The sequence below is a fragment of the Camelus dromedarius genome, chromosome 1 (assembly GCF_036321535.1).
Source record: "Camelus dromedarius isolate mCamDro1 chromosome 1, mCamDro1.pat, whole genome shotgun sequence".
Classification (NCBI taxonomy): Eukaryota; Metazoa; Chordata; class Mammalia; order Artiodactyla; family Camelidae; genus Camelus; species Camelus dromedarius.
The window spans coordinates 105,346,482-105,366,928 of record NC_087436.1 but is presented as its reverse complement, the minus strand read 5'-3'; the positions used below and the strand labels follow the sequence as shown (position 1 = coordinate 105,366,928).

General features: G+C 37.8%; 1 protein-coding gene and 1 long non-coding RNA gene across 2 annotated transcripts in view; one reads left to right on the top strand and one right to left on the bottom strand.

Moving 5' to 3' along the window:
• The window catches only part of SEPSECS (Sep (O-phosphoserine) tRNA:Sec (selenocysteine) tRNA synthase), a 34,850-nt gene extending 24,681 nt beyond the window's left edge, over positions 1-10,169 (bottom strand). Inside the window, exons 1-6 of the mRNA XM_031436519.2 lie at positions 9,947-10,169; positions 8,929-9,083; positions 6,737-6,855; positions 6,244-6,402; positions 4,499-4,652; positions 1,394-1,496 (exon numbers count right to left, since the gene is read on the bottom strand). Of these exons, the coding sequence (XP_031292379.2) occupies positions 1,394-1,496; positions 4,499-4,652; positions 6,244-6,402; positions 6,737-6,855; positions 8,929-9,083; positions 9,947-10,060 (804 nt within the window). The 5' untranslated portion in view covers positions 10,061-10,169. The remainder of the gene's footprint in view (positions 1-1,393; positions 1,497-4,498; positions 4,653-6,243; positions 6,403-6,736; positions 6,856-8,928; positions 9,084-9,946) is intronic.
• A 40-nt stretch (positions 10,170-10,209) lies between these two features.
• LOC105098367 (uncharacterized) overlaps positions 10,210-20,447 on the top strand; it is a 35,583-nt gene continuing 25,345 nt past the window's right edge. Inside the window, exons 1-2 of the long non-coding RNA XR_837999.3 lie at positions 10,210-10,367; positions 11,729-11,853. This is a non-coding gene — a long non-coding RNA (uncharacterized LOC105098367). The remainder of the gene's footprint in view (positions 10,368-11,728; positions 11,854-20,447) is intronic.

Below are 20,447 nucleotides of genomic sequence, written 5' to 3'. Positions count from 1 at the left end.
ACCACCACGTGGGAGACGGCCACCAATAATCTGTGAATGACTCGTGCCCACCTAACACAAATCACGTGTCAAAACTAAATATGTGACTACATCAGTATGCACACAGATCATAAAACACATATCATATCTAGATAGTATCTATCCACATCCTAATATAGTATGTTATTCATTGTAAGTAAATATAATACTTCATTTATTCATTCAATATTTTCAGTAACCAGTTATTGAGCATCAATTATGTACCAGGTACTGTCCTAAGTACTGACGTAACAGTGAACAAAACAAAGTCCTTTGCCTAACAGAAACTTAACTCTAATCACTGCCAATAACTAGACAATAAACAAATATAAACACCATACCACATGGTGGTAAGCGCTATGGAGAAAAAGAGCAAGAGGCCATCCATTTCAAGAAGCACCATTATTTTACACACCATCAGGTAAGAACAAATGTTGCCGATTAACATTATAAAACACCACTAATGATAAGACACCACTAATTATAAGACATCGCAATTTTAGAGATGCTATAATGTGGAAAAATGTGTACCTTAAAATTGATGAGTATGGCAAAACAGGGAAAACAGGACAGAAAATGCTGGCAAGGAAGAAGCAGATGTTATTTTAGATAAGGTGTCTGAGAAAGTCTCGACCTAAAGAAAGTGAGGTCAGAAGCCACACAACTCTACAGAAGAGCAACCCAGCAAGAGGGATGAGCAAGAGTGTGGTACATGCAGGTAGCACAAGAGGAAGACAGGAGGCACATGTGCCAGGAGGGGCGGTGAGAGGGAAAGCAGCAGGAAACAAAATCAGAGAAGCTGCAGCCACCTGAGCACACAAAGCCTTGCGCGCCATGGCTGCGACTCATTCTGAGTGGGATGGGAAGCCCAGACATACTTTCAAAATAAGAATCTAAATTGATGACTGGGATCTAGGTGATGCTTATAAAAATACAATCATAAAGTTTTTTTTAAAATCTGCTAACTCCATAGTTATACACTAGAATATCTATGAAGTCATTTCCAGTCTAGGATATAAAATGATTCTTTAAACACTAAATATAGAACAAATAGTACAGTTTAAAAAAAAAGTACTATAATCCACTGTATTAGAAAAAATGAGAATACTGGCAATGAAACATTCTCAGAAAGTTAAAAAATAAGCTACTGAAGTATATGTTGGTTCTGACCAAAGCTATAGTCCAATTGCCACCACTAGCAAAGTATAATGACTTTTACAGAATGACTATTATATGCATATTTCTAATGCTCCATGAATTAGAGAGTGCTAGATTAACTGTATATATTGTATTAGGCTGTAAGAAAAACAAAGTAATAATCCCACAATATGTTAGAATCCATTTTCTCTTGACATATCTTTTTAAACTCTCTCACCTGTTGAATGAGGTGCATACACTTTGAAGACTGTACTCCATAAGCATTGTTGACTATATGTGGAATGTCATAATTAGCACAAATCACAGCCAGTTCCTCTAATCTATAAACATAAATATTCAATAGAAAGACATTCATACTGTGCTTTAATAAATTACAACATGAAAAGTTTTTTTAATTGAATAGTTCTCCTTTAAGTACACTAGGAAAAAAATGACAAACTGAAATTTCTACAGCAGTATTTTAGCATGTAATTTGGTACCTTGGAAATACATAGCAGGCACTTAAGGATAAACCCGGAAGTTTTTAAATTAATGTTACCAATAAATATGGTGTTTAAAAAATCTATATAGATAGTAGCTTTTTTTTTTTAAACAGAGGTACTGGGGATTGAACCCAGGACCTCATGCATGCTAAGCATGTGCTCTACCACTAAGCTATACCCAGTAGGCTTTTAAGTCACTTTAAAAAATTCCTATATAAAAAGCAAGAAGCAGATTATTTATAAAGACCTCTTACAAGGTGATATGCTCATTTTTAAATGGTTTTAGTTGCGTACTATACTAAAGCTAGTATCTTTAAAATAATTAGCATATTTGAAATCTTAAGAAATCTTACATTAAGCATCTCATAAAGTAAAAAATACATTTCAAATAGACTTTAATGTATTAAAAAATACAGAACATTAAAATATTTCAGTACCAAAATAACATGTTCCAACAACTTGGAAACTAAAGAATCTTTTAAATAGCTGCTGGTTTTAAATTCACTCTTTTTCATTTGACACTCCTCATATTAAGACAACCTAAGAGTGCAACTTTATGCAAAGCAAGGTAATATGTTTCAATTAAGAGTGTAATAAATGATGTTCCTTTGCAAAACCCAATCCTATTTGTGACTGAGGTCATCTCTAAACAGAAATCTCTTCATGCAATGAAGCTAAAACCAAATCCTATGGTTTTGATAAAATTAATTTTTTTAAATGCTCCCTCTACAATATAAAAATTTTGGAAGTAAAGCATCTTTATGCATTAAAAGTTCTTTCCCACAAAAATGTATTTCAAATATATATTATACAGTTTTATTATCTACTTACACATAATTCATTCTTTTCATAGTACATGTGCATTAATATATTTTTAAACTACAAATAGGAATAACATTATTCTGCTTATCTGTCAGAAGTTTTCAGTTTACTTCCTTGAAGTTTTATGAATTAAAAACTCATTTTAGTATTTATTTTCATAAAACTCACAAATCAAGACAGAAAACTTCTCTCTTACTTAATCAGATGTTGCTTTTAACAAAATAAGACCTTCTGGGATACACACAAGTATTTTCTTCATAAAAGGCATTTTCACATGCTGGTGTTCTAATGAAAGCATTCCTTAATAACAAACTTCCTTGAGAGTAAAGTATCATAATAAAAAAGTACTATTTTTTTTTAAATCACCTATGAGTAGTTTTAAATATTCTGAGTTGATCAATTTGTTAATATTTACAATGTGTATGAAGGTTTGTGATATAAGGTAAGGAGAAGTAGAAAAAATATTTTATATGTGAATCAAATTGTATTCTAACTTAGAAGCCAATTTAAGGTGTTTATCAATTTGAAGAAATGATACTTTTTTCTTTTTTAACATTTTCTCTAACTGATTTTTCCCCAAAGTATTCTGTCCAATTAATTAACTAATAAAGACAATATATACATATATACATACCCATTCAGTCTAATAAAATTAAGTCTATAAAGGAATTAAACTTCTTATAAAGAAATCAAAATGTATTTTTAAATTTAATAAAATCAGAAATTCAAACATATTACTAATAATTGAGCATCATTACCTTCCTAAAGTTCACTCTAATCAGACACATTCATTATATGACACCACTAAGTAGTAGTAGATAAGAATTCTGACTGAAAAAATTTTTTTTTATTTTTTTCAAAGGAGATAATACATGTAAAACATACTTAACACTGTACTAGGCATACTGTAAACGTTCCCCAAAAGTTAGTCAAAATGGAACAAAAACAAAAATATCTTCAAGGATTAATAATCTAACTAATACAAATATCCACATACTGTTTTTGGAAATGTGATTTATTCCCATGACATTAAAATTCTTCTAGATAGCAAAATCATCAATGAAGGAAGAATAAAGGTATTTATTTACTATTTCAATATAAATTAAAAACTTGATTGGTAAGTACTGAATAAACAACTAAAGCATATGCAACATAATCTGAAAATAGAATTCAGACTTATGGATGGAGCAAGGTAAATTTTCAAGACCATGGTTTTAAAATTGTCTCTTAATATCTACCTATAAAAGCTAACATGCATTCATTACTACCAAATTGTAACCCCATGAATTAAAACTAAAGTATAACTTGCTGCTACAAAGGTAGTCCAAAGTCAATATAGTTTTATAAATTATTAACATTTTTGTTCAGAATGTTAAAATGAAACAGCTGCTGTCAAAACTGGAAAAATGTATTACTATACCTAAGCCTATTATATTTTTAGAATAAAAATCTGTGGCCATCGTTTAGAACAGCAAACATTTCCTTTTTTTCTTTTGGCTTTTATTTTCTTAAATATTTGCATTTTTCCTCAAAATGTGTATTCCTAAGTGTATATCTGGGTTACTCTTCCAATTTAAGAAAATTCTAAGGGCAATAAATAATCCTAAAATTTTCTATTTAAAATCTGTTAATACTAATAGTTCCTATGTATGAAAACTGCAGGATCAAAGAAGTGAAGACAGCAATAAAACAAGTACATAAAGCCAACATTTAGCTCAGAAACTTCTATTAAATTATGAGGGAAAAGATGCTAGGTGTCCAGAAACAGAAAAAAGAGCAAGAAAACAGAGATGCTCTGCATTTACTCAGATGATAAAGGGATTTACACTTGGTACCAGGTGTTCTTCCTTCTTCTACATCAACTTTTTATTTTCCCAAGCCATTATGCTCTTTCCCCAACAGTCCGTTCACATAGCATTTACTGCCAAATGATACTTAGGCATCTTTGAGAATCAGCGTAAGTGTATGTTATTTAAAAGACTGATAAACACTTAGGACAATATTCACAAATCATTTACCTATCAGGCACCCTTGGAGCAAAACAGGATGTAGTAGAGTGAACACAGAGAATGTAATCAGGCCCAAGTTCCTGGACTTTAGCCTCCACAGCTTTCAGGTCTGTGCGCAGCTCGTCACCTTCTAAAACGTTCTCTATCACCACAGGCTCAAAACCTAACCAAGCCAAACAGAAAGCAAAATGTTAGTACAAAGTAAAATAAGGGGAGATCCTGGAACTCTAGGAGGCAGTGCTAGTCTACACAAGAACTCTTAAATATTTATTTTGGTCAATGAACCCTCCTCTAATAGTAACGACCTGGCTTAATACTGGTATGACTCAAAGGCAGGTCAAAATACTGTGAAGGACACCTAGACCACAATTAGGACCACAAAGCTATTTAACACTTCGATGCGACAAGAAAGACTAATTTTGGGAAGTAGGGAAAACAAATGTTAAATAGATGCCTATAAAAATAACAACACAGTCACTGATGACAAAAAGGATCACATAGTCCAGTTCAACTTCAGTCCATAGAAAAGTAAATTTAATCATTCTCTGGCAACAGTTGTTTTATTTTAAAGTTCGTTTTATTTCAGAGATGGACACAAATAATAATGATAATTCAAATCACAATTTAAAGAGATCACAATCATCAACTTAATGTTTTACCTCTAAAGAAAAACATAATGAATTTTAGCAGACCCATCTCCTAGCTTACAGGAACCTTCTATAATTTAAATATAAAAACTGTTTTGCACATAAAGTTATTACATAGTCACGTCTTCAGTCTTCCCAAATACCAGATCTAGCTGCAGGCTAGATTTGTGGATTTAAGAGCTATAAGGGATTTAGAAACCATTTAGTTCAACTCATTCATTTCAAAGATAAGGCAGTCATAGTTTAGGAAGATTAAGTGTCTTCCCCAAGGTCACACAGCAAGTTAAAGCAAAGTTACGAGCAAGTAGTTTTCTGTTTTAGAATCCGCATCAAGTTGTCTGCATTCTGTTTACAGAAATAGAAAACTTCGGCCACCATAAAATCATCAGTTCAAATATGCTGGGCTGCAGAAGACTAGCTTTCATATCTACATAGCTATTAAAACAAACAATAATATAGTATTCCAATTCTGAGTGTAAATTGAAAAGAATTTAAAGCAGGGACTCAAACAGGTCATCTGTACACCCATGTTCATAGCAGAATTGTTCACAATAGCCCAAAGGCAAAAGCAACCCAAGTGCCCACCAGTGAATAAATGAATGAGTAAACAAAATGTGGGATACAGATACAACAGGAATCTTAAAAAAGGAAAGAAATTCTGATACATGCTATGACATGGATGAACCTTACAGACATTCTGCTCAGTCACATAAGCCAGTCACAAAAAGGCAAATACTCTATAATTCCACCTACATGAAGGACCTACAGTAACTGGATTCATAGAAACGGAAGGTAGAATGGTGACTGCTGGGACCGGGGGTAGTGAGGAGGGGAGAGCTATTGTTTAACTGAGTTTCAGTTTACGAGGACAAAAAAGTTCTGGAGGGAGATGGTCGTGATGGTTCACAACAAGACGAATGTACTTGAGGAACTATACATTTTAAAGTGGTTAAAATGTTAAGTTTTGTTATGTATATTTTACCACAATAAAAAGAGGGAACAGGAGCAGGTTTAGTTTCTTTTTCATTTATCTATCTCTACATAAAAAGACTGAATTTTCCAACTGTGATATTGAAGACATTATACATGCTACTTCTCTTCCTTTACCTGCAGTTATCATGGATTTAAAGCAGGACTTCTGGTCTATTCGTGGCCATATAATATACTTTGCCTTTGGTCTTTTGTGTCGTAATGTTAAAAAACACAGGGTCAGGCTCATGCCAGTTGCCATAGGAACCACAAAGCAGTTGGTCACTGTATGGACACCTACAAATAAGAAGAAAAACAGAAGTTAGTTATTCCATTGAAAAACCAGCATCCTTCTTAAAGAAATGATATATTTCTATCAAATAACAAGAGTTGTAGAATTAGTGCTTCTTCATCTGTACTGTGCTCAGAAAGCTCACTGATAAATTCATTCTCCAGGCTTATGGCTCTGATTTTTTGTCTTTTTCTAAAAGTTTCATATATGTATCTATACAAATATATATCTTTTCAAAAGCCATTTATATCCCTTTGGGAAAGAGGTATTAATAACAGAAATTAGGCAAAGGTTGCGTGGCTGGTCAGCCAAAAGTATTATGATTAACTCAGTACATACCAGCTAACTTTATGATGTCCAGGACCAAAGAATTGGTAATTTTGTTCAAAAGGCTAGAACCTGCAGCTTTTGGTTGCACAGCAGCAATATCACCCGATCGTCCAATTCCATGAATGAACCTAGGCAAAAGATGGGCCAATAACTGGACAAAAATATTCAGTGTTCTAAGTAATGCACTATATAAGTATATAAATACAAAAACCAAATAAATAAGAGGCAATACTTGATTACTAGTAGTATGAAAATATCCTAGCTAAATTGAAACAAATTCATCGACTGTGATGTAGTAGCTAGTCTCCAAAGGTGGCCACCATCAATCCCTTTTCTCCCTATGCCTATATGCCACTGCCACACTAAGAGATGTTGTGAAATTCCCCTCCTCTTGAACCTAGGCTGGCCTTAGTGACTTGCTTGGCCAGGAAGAATCTAACCTAAGTGACGGTCTGGAACTCGTAAGCTAGGTCATAAGAAGCCTTAAAGCATCTACCTGGCCTCTTGAAGGGTTTGCTCAGGGTGGGGGTGGGTGGGGTGAAGTGGGTTGTGTTCCTCCCTTCAAATCCAGTTGCCATCCTGGTGGAATCCCAAGCCACTTGGAGAGGTCATCTGAGCTCCCAGCCATCTAAGTGACTCAACTTGGATAAAGTGCCCAGTTGAACCTTCAGATAACTAAACTCTCAGCCGACACCTGACTGCACATGAGAATGAAGCAATCACCCGCTGAGTCCAGGTAACCCACAGAACTATGAGAGAGAACAATGAAGATTGTTTTAAGCCACTAAGTTTTGAGGTGGTTTGTTATGCAGCTGTAGAAAACCAGAATATATGCAACATTATATTCTTTCTTTCCACTTCCCTAACCAGAGCAGTGAGCTAAGTCCCAACAACATGAGGTCATGTTTCAAATATTGCCTTAATTTTAAGAGAACTACATGCTCCTTGAAAATTATGTGCAAATCCACTCATCTTAAATTTGATCATGTTATACACTACTTAAAGATACCTCTACATACACTTCAAAATCAAAAGCTTCTCTCTTTATAGTTGAATAGATCAGAAATTCTGCACACTGGAATTACCACAGAACACTAGTGTCATACTCCATTACCACTGAAACATCACGTACAAAGCATTTTTTACATGTATTATCAACCATGTTATCAGCTCATTTTTAACCATGAAATTTTTATCCAAGTCATACACTCATTATTAGTTTTGACTGCAATGGTTTTGGTTGAAATAAAATTCTACTATACCTAGGAAAATTTCATCATGGTTTAAAATCATGGAATACAGGAGTTTTAAAAAGTTCACCTATATTTCACAGAAAGTTTGAAGAACAGAGAAATGATTATATTAGGAACTACTACTAATTAAATGGTTCTCAGAATTGATGAAAAGCTTTCTGAAATAATGCAAAAGAAAAAAGTGACTTCATAATCTAAAATTAAATATACTTTTCCTACATCTATTATAACAAAGCAAGATACTTATTTTTTTTAACATTTTTTATTGATTTATAATCATTTTACAATGTTGTGTCAAATTCCAGTGTACAGCACAATTTTTTAGTTATACATGAACATATATATATTCATTGCCACATTTTTTTCTCTGTGAGCTATCATAAGATCTTGTGTATATTTCCCTGTGCCATACAGTATAATCTTGTTTATCTATTCTACAATTTTGAAATCCCGTCTATCCCTTCCCAGCAAGACACTTATAAAATGCGACTCAGTTCAGATGCAGATGAACAATGTTGTAAAGGTCTATCCACATATCATTCTCTAAAAAAACTTACAGTATTAGGAAAAAAACATGGAAAACTATAAACAACCTTAAAAATCCTTTAAACTCATACAACCAAATAGGTTTATTAGGTTAAACATTCTTAACAGAATATATAGCCAGTATAAATATTCTTAACAGAACACAATAGCCAGTATTGTAAACCACCCAGAACCTGACAGGGTAACCACCACATACTAGAACTTTTACCCTATCATCTTGAAAAGCACCTGGTCAGACTGTTTCCATCTTCCTATTGCATCTAGCTTACATGCCCATCTGAATAAGAAGTAGGTTACAATACAAATGGGCTTTTTATAATTTAACATGATTAATGCTGCTACCATTGTTTTTAACATTAAAAAAAAGGGAACATGAAAATGTTTTCTACCTAAAAAACATACCTGTAATGTCGCCGAGCAACTAGTGCAGATGCTACTCTTCCTTCCCTTTCTCCCACACCACAATTGCCCAGGAAATTGTTGCTATCCATGATCGCAAGTTCATGCAGAAAGAGTTCAAGTGTACTTTCATCCCAACCATCTTCTGGACACTTGCCCTTGAAAAAAATTTTTTTAAAAAAAGTACAGACATTTATATTTAAGAAAACCATCATTCCTAGAATCCCACTTCAACAAAGTTTTAAATTCTTTAATGTGTATTTTGCCATGCCCCTTGTTTTCTAAAATTCAGACATAAATTCAGCACTATGAAGAAACTCTTAGTAGGCAAAATGTTTGTTACACTGTATTACATTTATCTACAGCTGCTGCAGTAAGTGATAATAAATGCATACAATGAGATTTACAGTTAAAGGTTAAAGTGCAGTAAAAGTAACTGAAAACAAATAAACCCTATCTTCAAAGAGGATTCTTCAAACCAGGGTGTTAGTAGCAGGGCTATCAAACTTTAGTGACATTAAAATTCAGGACACTGGCATGTACCAGACTCCTGAAGTTTCGCGACAACACTTAGTTCCAGTTAGTATATCGTAGTTTACAGACATTATGTGTTCCTTAAGTCTTTGGGAGTAGTGAAAGATGGAAGATGCGAACTTTGCCCTATAAGCAAACAAAAAAATTAACCAAGAGAGCCCTCCCCCTTGCTTCCGCTTCCCCAAGTTAGAAAAAAATAGGACTCAAAATCCTAACACCCCTCTCCCCGCAACACATCCCCTAGTAAGACTCTGGGTTTCGCCGGCAGTGGTGAGGCTGAGAGGAACCGAGCGCAGCAAGCCTGCATATGGCAAGCCAAGATGCGACAGACTCTGGGAACAGGGCTCAACCAGCAAATACAAGCGGGTGAAGCAGCACTTTGGCACTAACAGGGGCGCAGGGCGAAGCCGGAGTCCGAGGGGCGCGGCGTCTGAGAAGGGACCCGATAGCTCGGTGGCGTCTGAGAAGGGACCCGATCGCTCGGTACCTTCTCCAGAAGCAGCCGTATGAGGTGCTCGTGTGAGCGGCGGGCCTCACGGCCCTGCCGCACGTAAGCCGGCGACACCAGCCGCTCGCCCGCCGCGAAGCTCTCGCGGTTCATGGCGGTGGCGACTGTGGCCAGAGAAGGATCGACACACGCGGGACACACGCCAGAACCAAGAGGCGACTCGTCGCCTGGACGGTACGGGAAAGCCTTGGGACAAAAATCTTCGCCTCGCTCTCGCACATGCGCGAACCGCCCTAAGTGGTGCGCCAGACGTGGTAGGATGTGAGCATGCGCAGGGCTGTCCCTGCGTTTAGCCGGTACGGAAAATTCGCTCCGCACCCGTGCCTCTGATTGGTCCAGTTAAACCCCAGTGTGCCTGAGACCTACTTGAAGGACTTTGCACCTGTGCGGAGGGGCTGAGGTGAGTCAGGGGCAAGTGCGTGGGCTTCTCGGAAGAAAGACCTTCCCAAGTTATAATGTGTTCCACTCCTGCCGAACAGTGAGATCTGCGTAGTGTCTGTGCTTCAGCCTTACTCAGACCGTGTTTCTCAGATTCCTGAACCTTCATACATCTCCTGCTGCAACAGCTGATTTACAGTTGACTGGCAACCCCGTGTGAAGTAGCGATGCCCCTCTCCTTTTCTCCTTTGCACCACGGAATTTTTGGCCATAAAACTTATCACCCGCCTCCTAATATGACAGGGTTTTGTTTATACAAACACTCACACACTTACGAATGTAAAACTCTAAAAGTCAGAGCCATGGTTTTTGCTGCCCTGTGCCTAGAAAAGTGCCCAGAATATAGTAAGGACTTAAAATTTTCTTTGGATATTGAATTAATGAATTGTCTTTACCATTCAGCAACCTAGCACTAAGTGCCTGAGATGAAGAAATGGAAAGGCAGAATCCCTGTTTTTGACTTCCTTGCAGTCTTCAGCTTAGGTGAGCCTACAGTGATTCCTGACATCACTCTTACCCAATGGAGTGCTAGAGCCCACTTGCACTGGTTCATACTTGCTGCGAGAGCTGATTGTTAAATACTCAGTAGTTTTTTGTGAGCTGGTTTTTAAAATACAGCTCTTCTTTAAAATAAATTATGTAAATTTACAATGAAGTCAGTTACATTAAAAGCAAAAGTAATAGATACTCCAACTTATTTCCTAATTATTTTACTATTATCTCTGCTTTTGAGATTGTCTACTTCTATTGTATCTTTATGATGGAAAGAAGATATAATGATGTCCTACTGCACATCTCTTTCCAATTCCCTTTTTCATGGCATTATGTTTGTAGCTTGAAACTGGCCATAGTGGGAGTATTTACACCATGGAAATTAGCCAACTCTACAAATCAGGCCCCAGCCTCCCCCCTGCCATCCCACTTACGACTCAATTGCTTAACATATACAGACTCACCACTGTTCCTATTGCATGTTCCCCGGGCATCCTGCCATTTATCAGCCATGACACTTGTCACAAGTGATTAACTTTCTGTCTTCCTCAACTAGACTATGAGCTCCTGGTTGACAAGGGCTATATTTGATAACTGTGTTCAAAGCACAGCACTAAACAATATGTAATAGATGCTCAACAGCTTCCCCTTGCCAACAGCCTCCAATCAAGCACACCTGAACCTTTCCCCTTTTTTTACCATGAAGCTTTTCCTCTCCCCTGCCTGCCTTTGAATCTGCCAAATGCAAGTGATTGTGACTAACTCTCTTACACTGGTAAGCTCTGAATAGTCTCTATTTGTTACTTGGATGGTCTTCATTCATTTTCACAGTTTTCCTGGAGCCTCCATGGAGACAGGATCTGCACTATCCATCACTGCCAGCCTTCAGCCAGATGAGGTACTCACACAGGCCCCGGTGCCTTGATGCCTGTGGCTGTCAAGTCTGTGCCAACATGGTAAGTAATTACTGAGTCTAAACCCCACTACCTTTATGTTGAATTCTTCAGCTGTTTATGTTTGGTACCCAGGTTTTGTTGTTGGTTCTCATTTGTTTGATATCCTTGGTGGAATCAGACCATTCCTTTTCACGTTTTTGGCTCTCTTTTGTACTTCTGTATTGTATTGTGCTGTCTGGGAGTATTATTTGTCATAAGAAGAAGAATCATAGGGTAGAACACAGGCATGGGTCCTATAAGCCTGCTGTCTGAGCCAGCCTTGCAGACCAATGAGTTTGCAGTTCTTACAAGACCAGCATCCATTTGGACAAACTTTGTTGTGTCACCAATAAAACTGGATGAGGTTCTCCATTCATCTTGACTTTTTGTCCTGAGAGCTTGCCTTTGATCTAGAGGGAATTCACTCTAATTTTACACCTGCCAAGTGGCACAGATTGTTGGGTCTGTGTTCAGAGTGGTCTTGAAACACAAAGAGAACAAACATCACTTTCAACCAACCATTGCCAGCTCTCCTGAGGTTGTCTAAGCCTAAAACTTCTTCCTCTCCAGGAAAAATAGCTGCTTCACTATGTGTATTCTCATTACAATCCTAATTCTGGTGGCTGGCTCCCTAAATGGCATAACTTCAGCAATGAGGATTTGGGCCCTCAGTGGCCACTCTGGGGAACATTTGCCTTGAATATATTTTTTATTTGATAGGCACCTTTGAAAAGAAAGGGAATGAAGATTTCTGAGGCCAAATGGGCAGCTGTGTTTGACTGGTATGCAGAGGCCTCCAAAGGAAATTCTGGTTCAAAAATTATTTCAGTAAAAGATTTTTTGGCCAAAGCCAATGAGCAACATAAGAAACTTAAGCAACGACAAACTAGATTCCTTTCCTAGTAAGTCCTCCCCATCCTTGTGCTCCAGTTGCTCCCCCAATATCCAGAAGTCCCTCTTCCTCCTTAACCTTCTGATCTCGTCAACTCTTCCCTTCTCTTCCTCATGTCCAGGCTCCCTACCTATTCCCAACAACTTTCCTAAGACTACAAAATGCCGGTTCCCTCTAAAGATCTAGCCCTCTTTTGAGCCAGATCTACGGGCAACTATACAATTTAAACTTTGGACCTAAGATGAATTAAGAGCTGTAATTAAGAATCTCCCTACTCCCATACAAGACCAGCAACTGTTCTTAGAAGGCTTTTAAATTCTTTCAAGTGTATGTGATTCAGGATTATCTAACCTATATCAACTTGTACATGTGTTGGTCAGAATCTCAGCTAAACCCTGGATGGCAAAGCTGATTGGACTGACCCAGAAAGGGGGCTACAGGATCTCTCTTTCCATAATAAACCTGTCCAAAAAAGGACCCAAAGAAAAAGATTTGAAAAGCAGGGCAAAGTGTCTTAAAAATAGTATCCCAAACATTTCTAATAAAGTTATTGGACCATAATTGAATCATACAAACAGAAAATGATAAAAATATAGAGAGTTTCATGATCTGCTAGGAAATACCTTCTGACAACATTTGGGAATTAAAGAAGGTGCCTTTCATCTCATTGTGTCAATGGAGTAAAATGTGTAACTGGAAGCCTAATTCAAAAGTGGAGTAGTCATTAAAATGGGAATTAGACCCTCTGCCTGAACTAAAACACCTATCAGAACAGTCTGAACGGGCTTTAAGTAAAAATGAGACAGAATCCAAGATAAACTATGATCTTGCAGACTCAACAGCCAGGTGGCCCTCTTCCCAGCAACTAATTTTGACAAGGTAGATATTGTAAACAAAAAGGACTCAGTAAAAAAGAATATCCCATCTTATTAAAAAAACAAAAACAAAAACAGAAAACCAAGACAAAGAAAATCCTTCAATTCTGATTAACAGAGGTATTCTGAAAAAGGAAAACACTTTCAATATCATGACTTACCCTTAAATACTCAAGTTGAATAAATACAGATGGTCAGTGTAATCGATTCTCGGGAGATAGGGATGTTACCCTTATTACATTAAACCCCATCATCTTTGCTCAACCTCTTCCTCAGAGTAAGCATATACACAAGTGTCAGTCCTTTCAAACAACCCACAGATTTTTCCTATCTCCTAGCCCTTAACTGTTAACATGAGCCCTTAATAAAAAACCATTCTGTCCTGCTCTGTGATACCACCCCTGCAAATTTAATAGGGGGAGACTTACTTTGCAAATAGAATTCTAATATTAAATACACAACAGAATGACTATTTTTTTTAAAGTTCCAGAGGACTCTTCTATTCATAATCAAGTTGTGTCTGTTCTGGATATACCTTTGCCTTCTCCATTATATTTGATGCATACCCCAGATAAAGGTCTTGACATCATCCATGACATTCTATGACCTTAAATGTCCACTGACATAGAAAATCTAATCAGAACAGTAAATAGATCCTACCAAACTATTACCCAAACACCCCCAATATCCCTTGAAGCCAGAGGCAAAGGAGTGGTTCAAAGCTATAACTGAATGCCTTATATCCAAAGGTCTTCTCACATTCTGGACTAGCCTTTGTAAGACTCTGGTCTTGCCAGTAAAGAAACCAAATAGATAAGGATAGCAATGTTTTCAAGACCTCAGGACAATGAACAAAATTTTTGTCCTTCACTTCTCATTGGTACCTAACCCAAATACCATCTTGGCATCAATTCTTCCTGAAGCTACTTGCTTCACTGTAGTGAACCTTTGCTCTGTGTTTTTTGATGTGCCTCTAGCCCATATCTAAGGCAGTCAGTACCTTTTAGCCTTCACTTGAGGAGGATAACAGTACACCTGGACAGTCATGCCCCAGGGGTTCAGTGAAGCCCTCTCCTCTTTTTCTCAGTTCCTGAAACAAGTCTTAACAGATCTAAATTTCCCTTGTAATTGAGTTCTGATACAATGTGTAGATGGTGTCCTAGTTTAGTTAAAGCATAAGAAAGCTTGTAAAGAGGATTCCATTTACTTGCTCTCAGCTTTAGAAGAAAAGGGACGTGAGGTTTCATCAGATAAACTGCAGTTTTTCCGAAGCACAGCCCATTATTTAGGTCATGGAATATCTAAGGAGGGAAAAGTGCTACCTCTTGACAGGCTGAAGACTATCCAGACTTAATTAGACCTCTCACCACATAATAGGATTTCTAGGTTTAACTGGATATTGCAAACAAATTTTTCTAGGATTGCAGAGCCTCTTTATGAGTTGACTAAGTTCCCAGTAAGAGATCGTCTCTTCTAGGAACCCAAATATGGAACAGACCCTCTATAACCTGAAGAAAGTTCTTCAGTAGCTTCATTAACTGGGCATTCCTAACTACAAAAACGTCTTTGGTCTATATGTGCATATGTGATCTGGACAAGCCGTTGGAGTTTTAACTCAGCGGCATGGGAACCATCAAATACCTATTGCTTACTATAGCCATACCCTCAGCCTGGTTGCAAAGGTGTATCCCCATGTCTTATAGCAATAGTTGCTGGAAAGAAAGAAAGAAAGAGAGAGGGAGAAAAAGAAAGAAATTAAGAAAGAAAGAAAGAAAAGAAAGAGAGGAAGGAAGGAAGAAAGAAAGGAAGAGAAGAAAAACGTTGATGCTTCTATTGAACTAGTTTTAGTCTCCCTACTTGACCTTGACCTTTGGTTCCTCATACAGGACAGACATTACTGCTGGCTGAGAACATGTAACACTTTTCAGCCAGCTGATTAAGTGCCTATGATATTGTTACTCTTATACTCTCACATTACTTTCTGTTCACCACTGCAGCACTGAATCTTGTCACTCTAGCAGAGGAAGGTGAACCTCAGGATTGTCTTACCTTTGCTAGGGAACATTCTGTACCTCTTCCAAGTGTATTAGAAAGTCACATTGAGAACTGTAATCTAATATAATTTGTTGATAGCTCATATCACAAAACTGAAACTGGAGGTTATCAAGCAGGATATACTATCACTAATTTAAACTCTCTTTTGGAATATAGATATTCTTCTCCAAAACCAATAACCCCAGTATAACCATGAGAAATTATCAGACAAACCCCAGTTGAGGAACATTCTAGAAAATACCTGACCAGTACTCCTCAAACCTGTTACAATTGTGGAAAAAAGAAAATCTAAGAGATTGCTGTAGAACAAAGGAAACTAAGGAGATAACGATAACTGAATACATTGTGGTTTCCTGGATTGAGTCCTGGAACAGAAAGAGGGCATTTGTGAGAAAAACCAGAGAAATCCAAATAAAAGTCTGAAGTATGCTCAACAGTATGTGTCAACATTGATTTATCGGATTTGACAAATGTATTATGGTAATATATTAATGTTAGGAGAAGCTAGGTGAAGGATACATGGAACCCTTTCTATCTCTCTATATCTAAAATTATGTCAAAGATAAAAAGGTTATTTTTTTAAAAAATGAAGGAGGCATTTTCAGACAAAAACAGAAGATTTTCAACAACAGAACACTACTAAAGGAGATGCTAAAGAGTATCCTTAAGGCAAAAAGTACAAGGTTCCAGATGAGATGTCAAAGATGCAAGAAGGGATAAGGAGCAACAAAAATGATAGGTAAATATATGGATGAATCTAGGTTGATATTATCTATATAAAGAAATATAGGAATGTGTTGAGGGATTCAACTATATAGAGAACTAAAGTACATGGTTGACATTTAAGTAGAGAGGAGCTAAACAGAATAAATAGAGTTAAAGTGTTCTGAGAGTTTTGTAATCATAGAGTGGCCCATGAATTTACAGAAAGTGGAATCTTGGCCCTCTCCCCAGACTTACTAAATAAGAATTTTCATTTTAACAAGACCCCTTATTCATATACACATTTAAGATTTAGGAAATGCTGTTCCAAAGGGAATAAAAGTACCCATTGATATTAGATTTTTGGAAATCTAGAATTTACTTTATAATCTCCAGGGTAACCAATAAAGGTCCAAACAATTGGGTAATTTCCAATCTAACATGGGGGAAAGTGGAATAATAAAAAACAATCAATACAAAATAAGGCAGTAAAGGAAGAAATAGAACAAGTAGGACACATAGAAACTATATTAAATATAAGTGAGCTAAATATTCCCTTTAGAAGACAATAACTATTAGAGTAGATTTTTTGAAAGAATTATGTGCTCTGTACTGAGACCACATCTAAAACAAAAGGCTATACAAAGATTTAAAATTGAAAACAAGAGAATGGGAAAAGATAAATCATGCAAATACTAACAAGAAGAAAACTGACATAGATTTTTAATATTAGGCAAAGTAGACTTTAAGGCAAATGGCATTACTAAACATAAAGAGGAGTATTTCATAATGATGAGGTTCCATTCACCAGGAAAATATAATAATCCTAAATATGTATACACCTAATAACATAATTTCAAAATGTGTAAGTCAAAACTGACAAAAGAAAAAGCAGATAAATCTATAGTCATTCTGAGATTATTATAAAACATCTTTTAGGAACTAATAGAACAAGTTAACACAAAAAATTAGTAAAGATAGAGAAACACCATGTTTAGTAAACTTGACCTAGTGGTTTTTCATAGGGCCCTCCACCCAACAACTGTAGAGCTATACATTCTTTTCAAGGTCACAGGGAATATTTACCAGAATTGACTACATCATGAGGCATGAAATAAGACAACAAATTACAGAGCAGTAAAATTATGTCCATCCTCTGACACAATGCACCTAAGCTAAGAATCAATGACAGAAACCATTTTGGAAATTAAGCAATATTTGGAAATTAAGCAATATTCTAAGTAATCCATATGTCAAAGAAGATGTTGTAATAGAAATTAGAAAGTATTTTGAACTGAATGATAATAAAAATATCACATATCAAGACTTATAGGAAGCAGCTAACACCATGCTTAGGGAGAAACATGTGACTAAAAGCAAAAGAAGAAGGAGAATGGAATGGAAAATACATATAGTAGAAAAGAAAAAAAAGGCTAAACCTTTCTCAGCTAAGATTTTTATCTCAAGAATTAGTAAAAGAATAGAAAACAAACCTGCAGAAAATAGAAGGAAAGATATAATAAAGATAAGGCCAGAAATTACAGAAACAGAAAACAAAGAGAGATTAGCAATAGTGGTTTCTATGAAAAAACTAAAGGTGAGGTTGGAAGGAGGGTCCAGGCCAGAGGCCAGGGAAACTGCAAGAACGCACTGTATGGGGAGATGGATGTGCAGCCAGTGGTCAGGGAGGGAGAAAAGGGGCCGGATTTTCAATGGGGATTTAGAAGTGAAAAGTTGTACACTGTAGAGGAAACCCTCATCACCCACCTCCCTATGAAACACTTGATAAAATACTCTGCTTGTTAATCCACTGTGGGATAGGATCTATTTGGGCGAGGCCTTGAAGCCCTAAGTCCTGCTGTAAGCATGGGTGCAGATGAGACAGGATGGAAGGGGGCAGGGCACAGCCACTCAAGGAATGACAGCAATTTAACACCAGAATGGTAGAAGATTCAACTCCCAGTTGGCCTTAAGGATTAAGAGGTTTGACTTCTAGTAGACCTTGAGCTTCATTATATGCTCATTGTAACAGCATGATCAGTAACATGCCCACAGGAGCCATGACAGCCCCAAGGCTAACCGCAAAAGGCCAAAGAATGGGCGGTGGCCCAATTCCTGGTAATCTCAGCCCCTTCCCCAGTGCAGTTTGAATGATCCCACCTGTAGGCATGTGAAGCTACTGAGACCATAAAAGCTGAGAACACCATGCCTAGTGGGTTTTTTTCACTCCCTCCCCTTCAGAGATGGCCCACACTCTTATCTATGGAGTGTGTACCTACTTTTACTTTAACCTGAGCACCCAATTCCTACACCTCTTTCCTTGTCTTTCTCTTGCCTTACACTCTATGCAGTATGTATCTCTCTAAGTAAATCTGTTACGGAAACGACAGGCCAGTCAAGAAACAAGCACCACCCGGAGGGTTGGAGTACTCAGATGTATTACGCCCGCAGGCTCAGAGGGGCTTCTGCTCCGAAGCTCTGAGCACCTTCAAGATGTGCACATGAGGTTTTATAGGGTAAAGTACAAGCTTGGGGTATTAGGCCAATAGGCATGGAACAGCTTTAGCGGCATTATCATCACAAAAGTGGAGGCGGGGAGGCAGCAAACCAACATTCCAAAGCCAGATATGTATCTTTGAAAACCCAGCTGGCTAGCAAAAATCATGAACAGCAAACCAACACTAATTAACCTAGATTTACAAGTTAGTCTAGCAGAACTCAGATCAGTATTCCAATACTTAGATTTGTGAGTTATCTTGTTAGCCCAGCCCAGCCTCTCCTTCACATTCCTAGACTTGTGAGTTATCTTGTTAGACCAGCCCGGCTTTTCCTTCACAAATCTACCTTTACTCAATGGTGGCTCGCACTTGAATTCTTTCCTGCGCGAAGCCAAGGGCCCACACCTGGTGGGGCACATCCCAGGGACTCAACCAAGACCTGGGACACAGCCCTCCTCATGCCTCACATCTGTTTTCCTGCATCACAGAGAGAAATAAAGGCAACTCAAAACTATCTGGTCCCTTCAGATACACATGCTGCTCTGAGGACTTAACCTGCAGTATCTCATCCAATCCTCCCAGCAACCCTATTAGGCAGGTAGTGTTATCTTCACCCCATTTTACAGCTGAAGAGGCTAAGGCTCAGAGAAGCCAGGTGAGACTGCAAGGTTAGTCAAGGGAAATAGCCAGGATTCTGACGGGGCTGTCTGTGCTCTTAACCAACCCCTCCTCCCCACACGCTTTCAGAGCCAAGAGGCAGTGCCTGGACCAGGCTTTAGGTAGGTAAACATGCAGCCTCAAAGTTGTGTCCAGTGGGATGTGGATGGAGCAAAAAGAATATTGCCAGAAGGGGAGAAAGGACAGCTTACCAAAGAATTATTAGGTCTTAAAGCCTATTAAACTTTATGATCGGAAAAGACCCCACCATATTGGTATCAGGATTCCTTGGTGCTGAGCCCGGATAGCACCTGAAAACCTAGAAGGCATCATAGGCTTCTGCACTCACAGCTCATCTATCAATAATCTTTTCATGCCTCACCCCATCCCTTTCTCTCCATCTTCCCCTCTGCCACCTAGTCCAGGCCTGTCATCAACCTTACACAACTGCAAATACAATCCAGACTCCTTATCTTGACTGACAGGCCCTCCAAGGTCTGGTCCCTGCTGACATGAAGTACTAGCCTCTTCCTCCTCTAGCCTGTGGGCTCCCATTCCACTGAACTCCTTGCAGACCCTGGAACACACCAAATTTTTCCTTTCCCAACTCAGGACCTACCCACATGCTGTGCCTGCCGCCTCAAATGATCTTCCCCTCCTCAGTTTGCATGGTTGGCTCCTACTTTTCCTTCAGTGTAAATGTCACCTCCTCTGAGAAGCCTTCCCGGATCACCTTGTCTAGGTAGGAACCTAGTTTGAAGTAAATGCTCTATATGTTCACTTAAAATTCTTTTATGTGTTGGTTGCTTGTAATGTCTAGAATGGAAGCTTCTGGAAGATGAGAACCTTGACTGTTTATTCACCTACTCTTCCTAAGCATTCACTGGCTGGCTCAGCTTCCTTCCTTAGCACAGTGTCTAGCATATGGTAAGCATT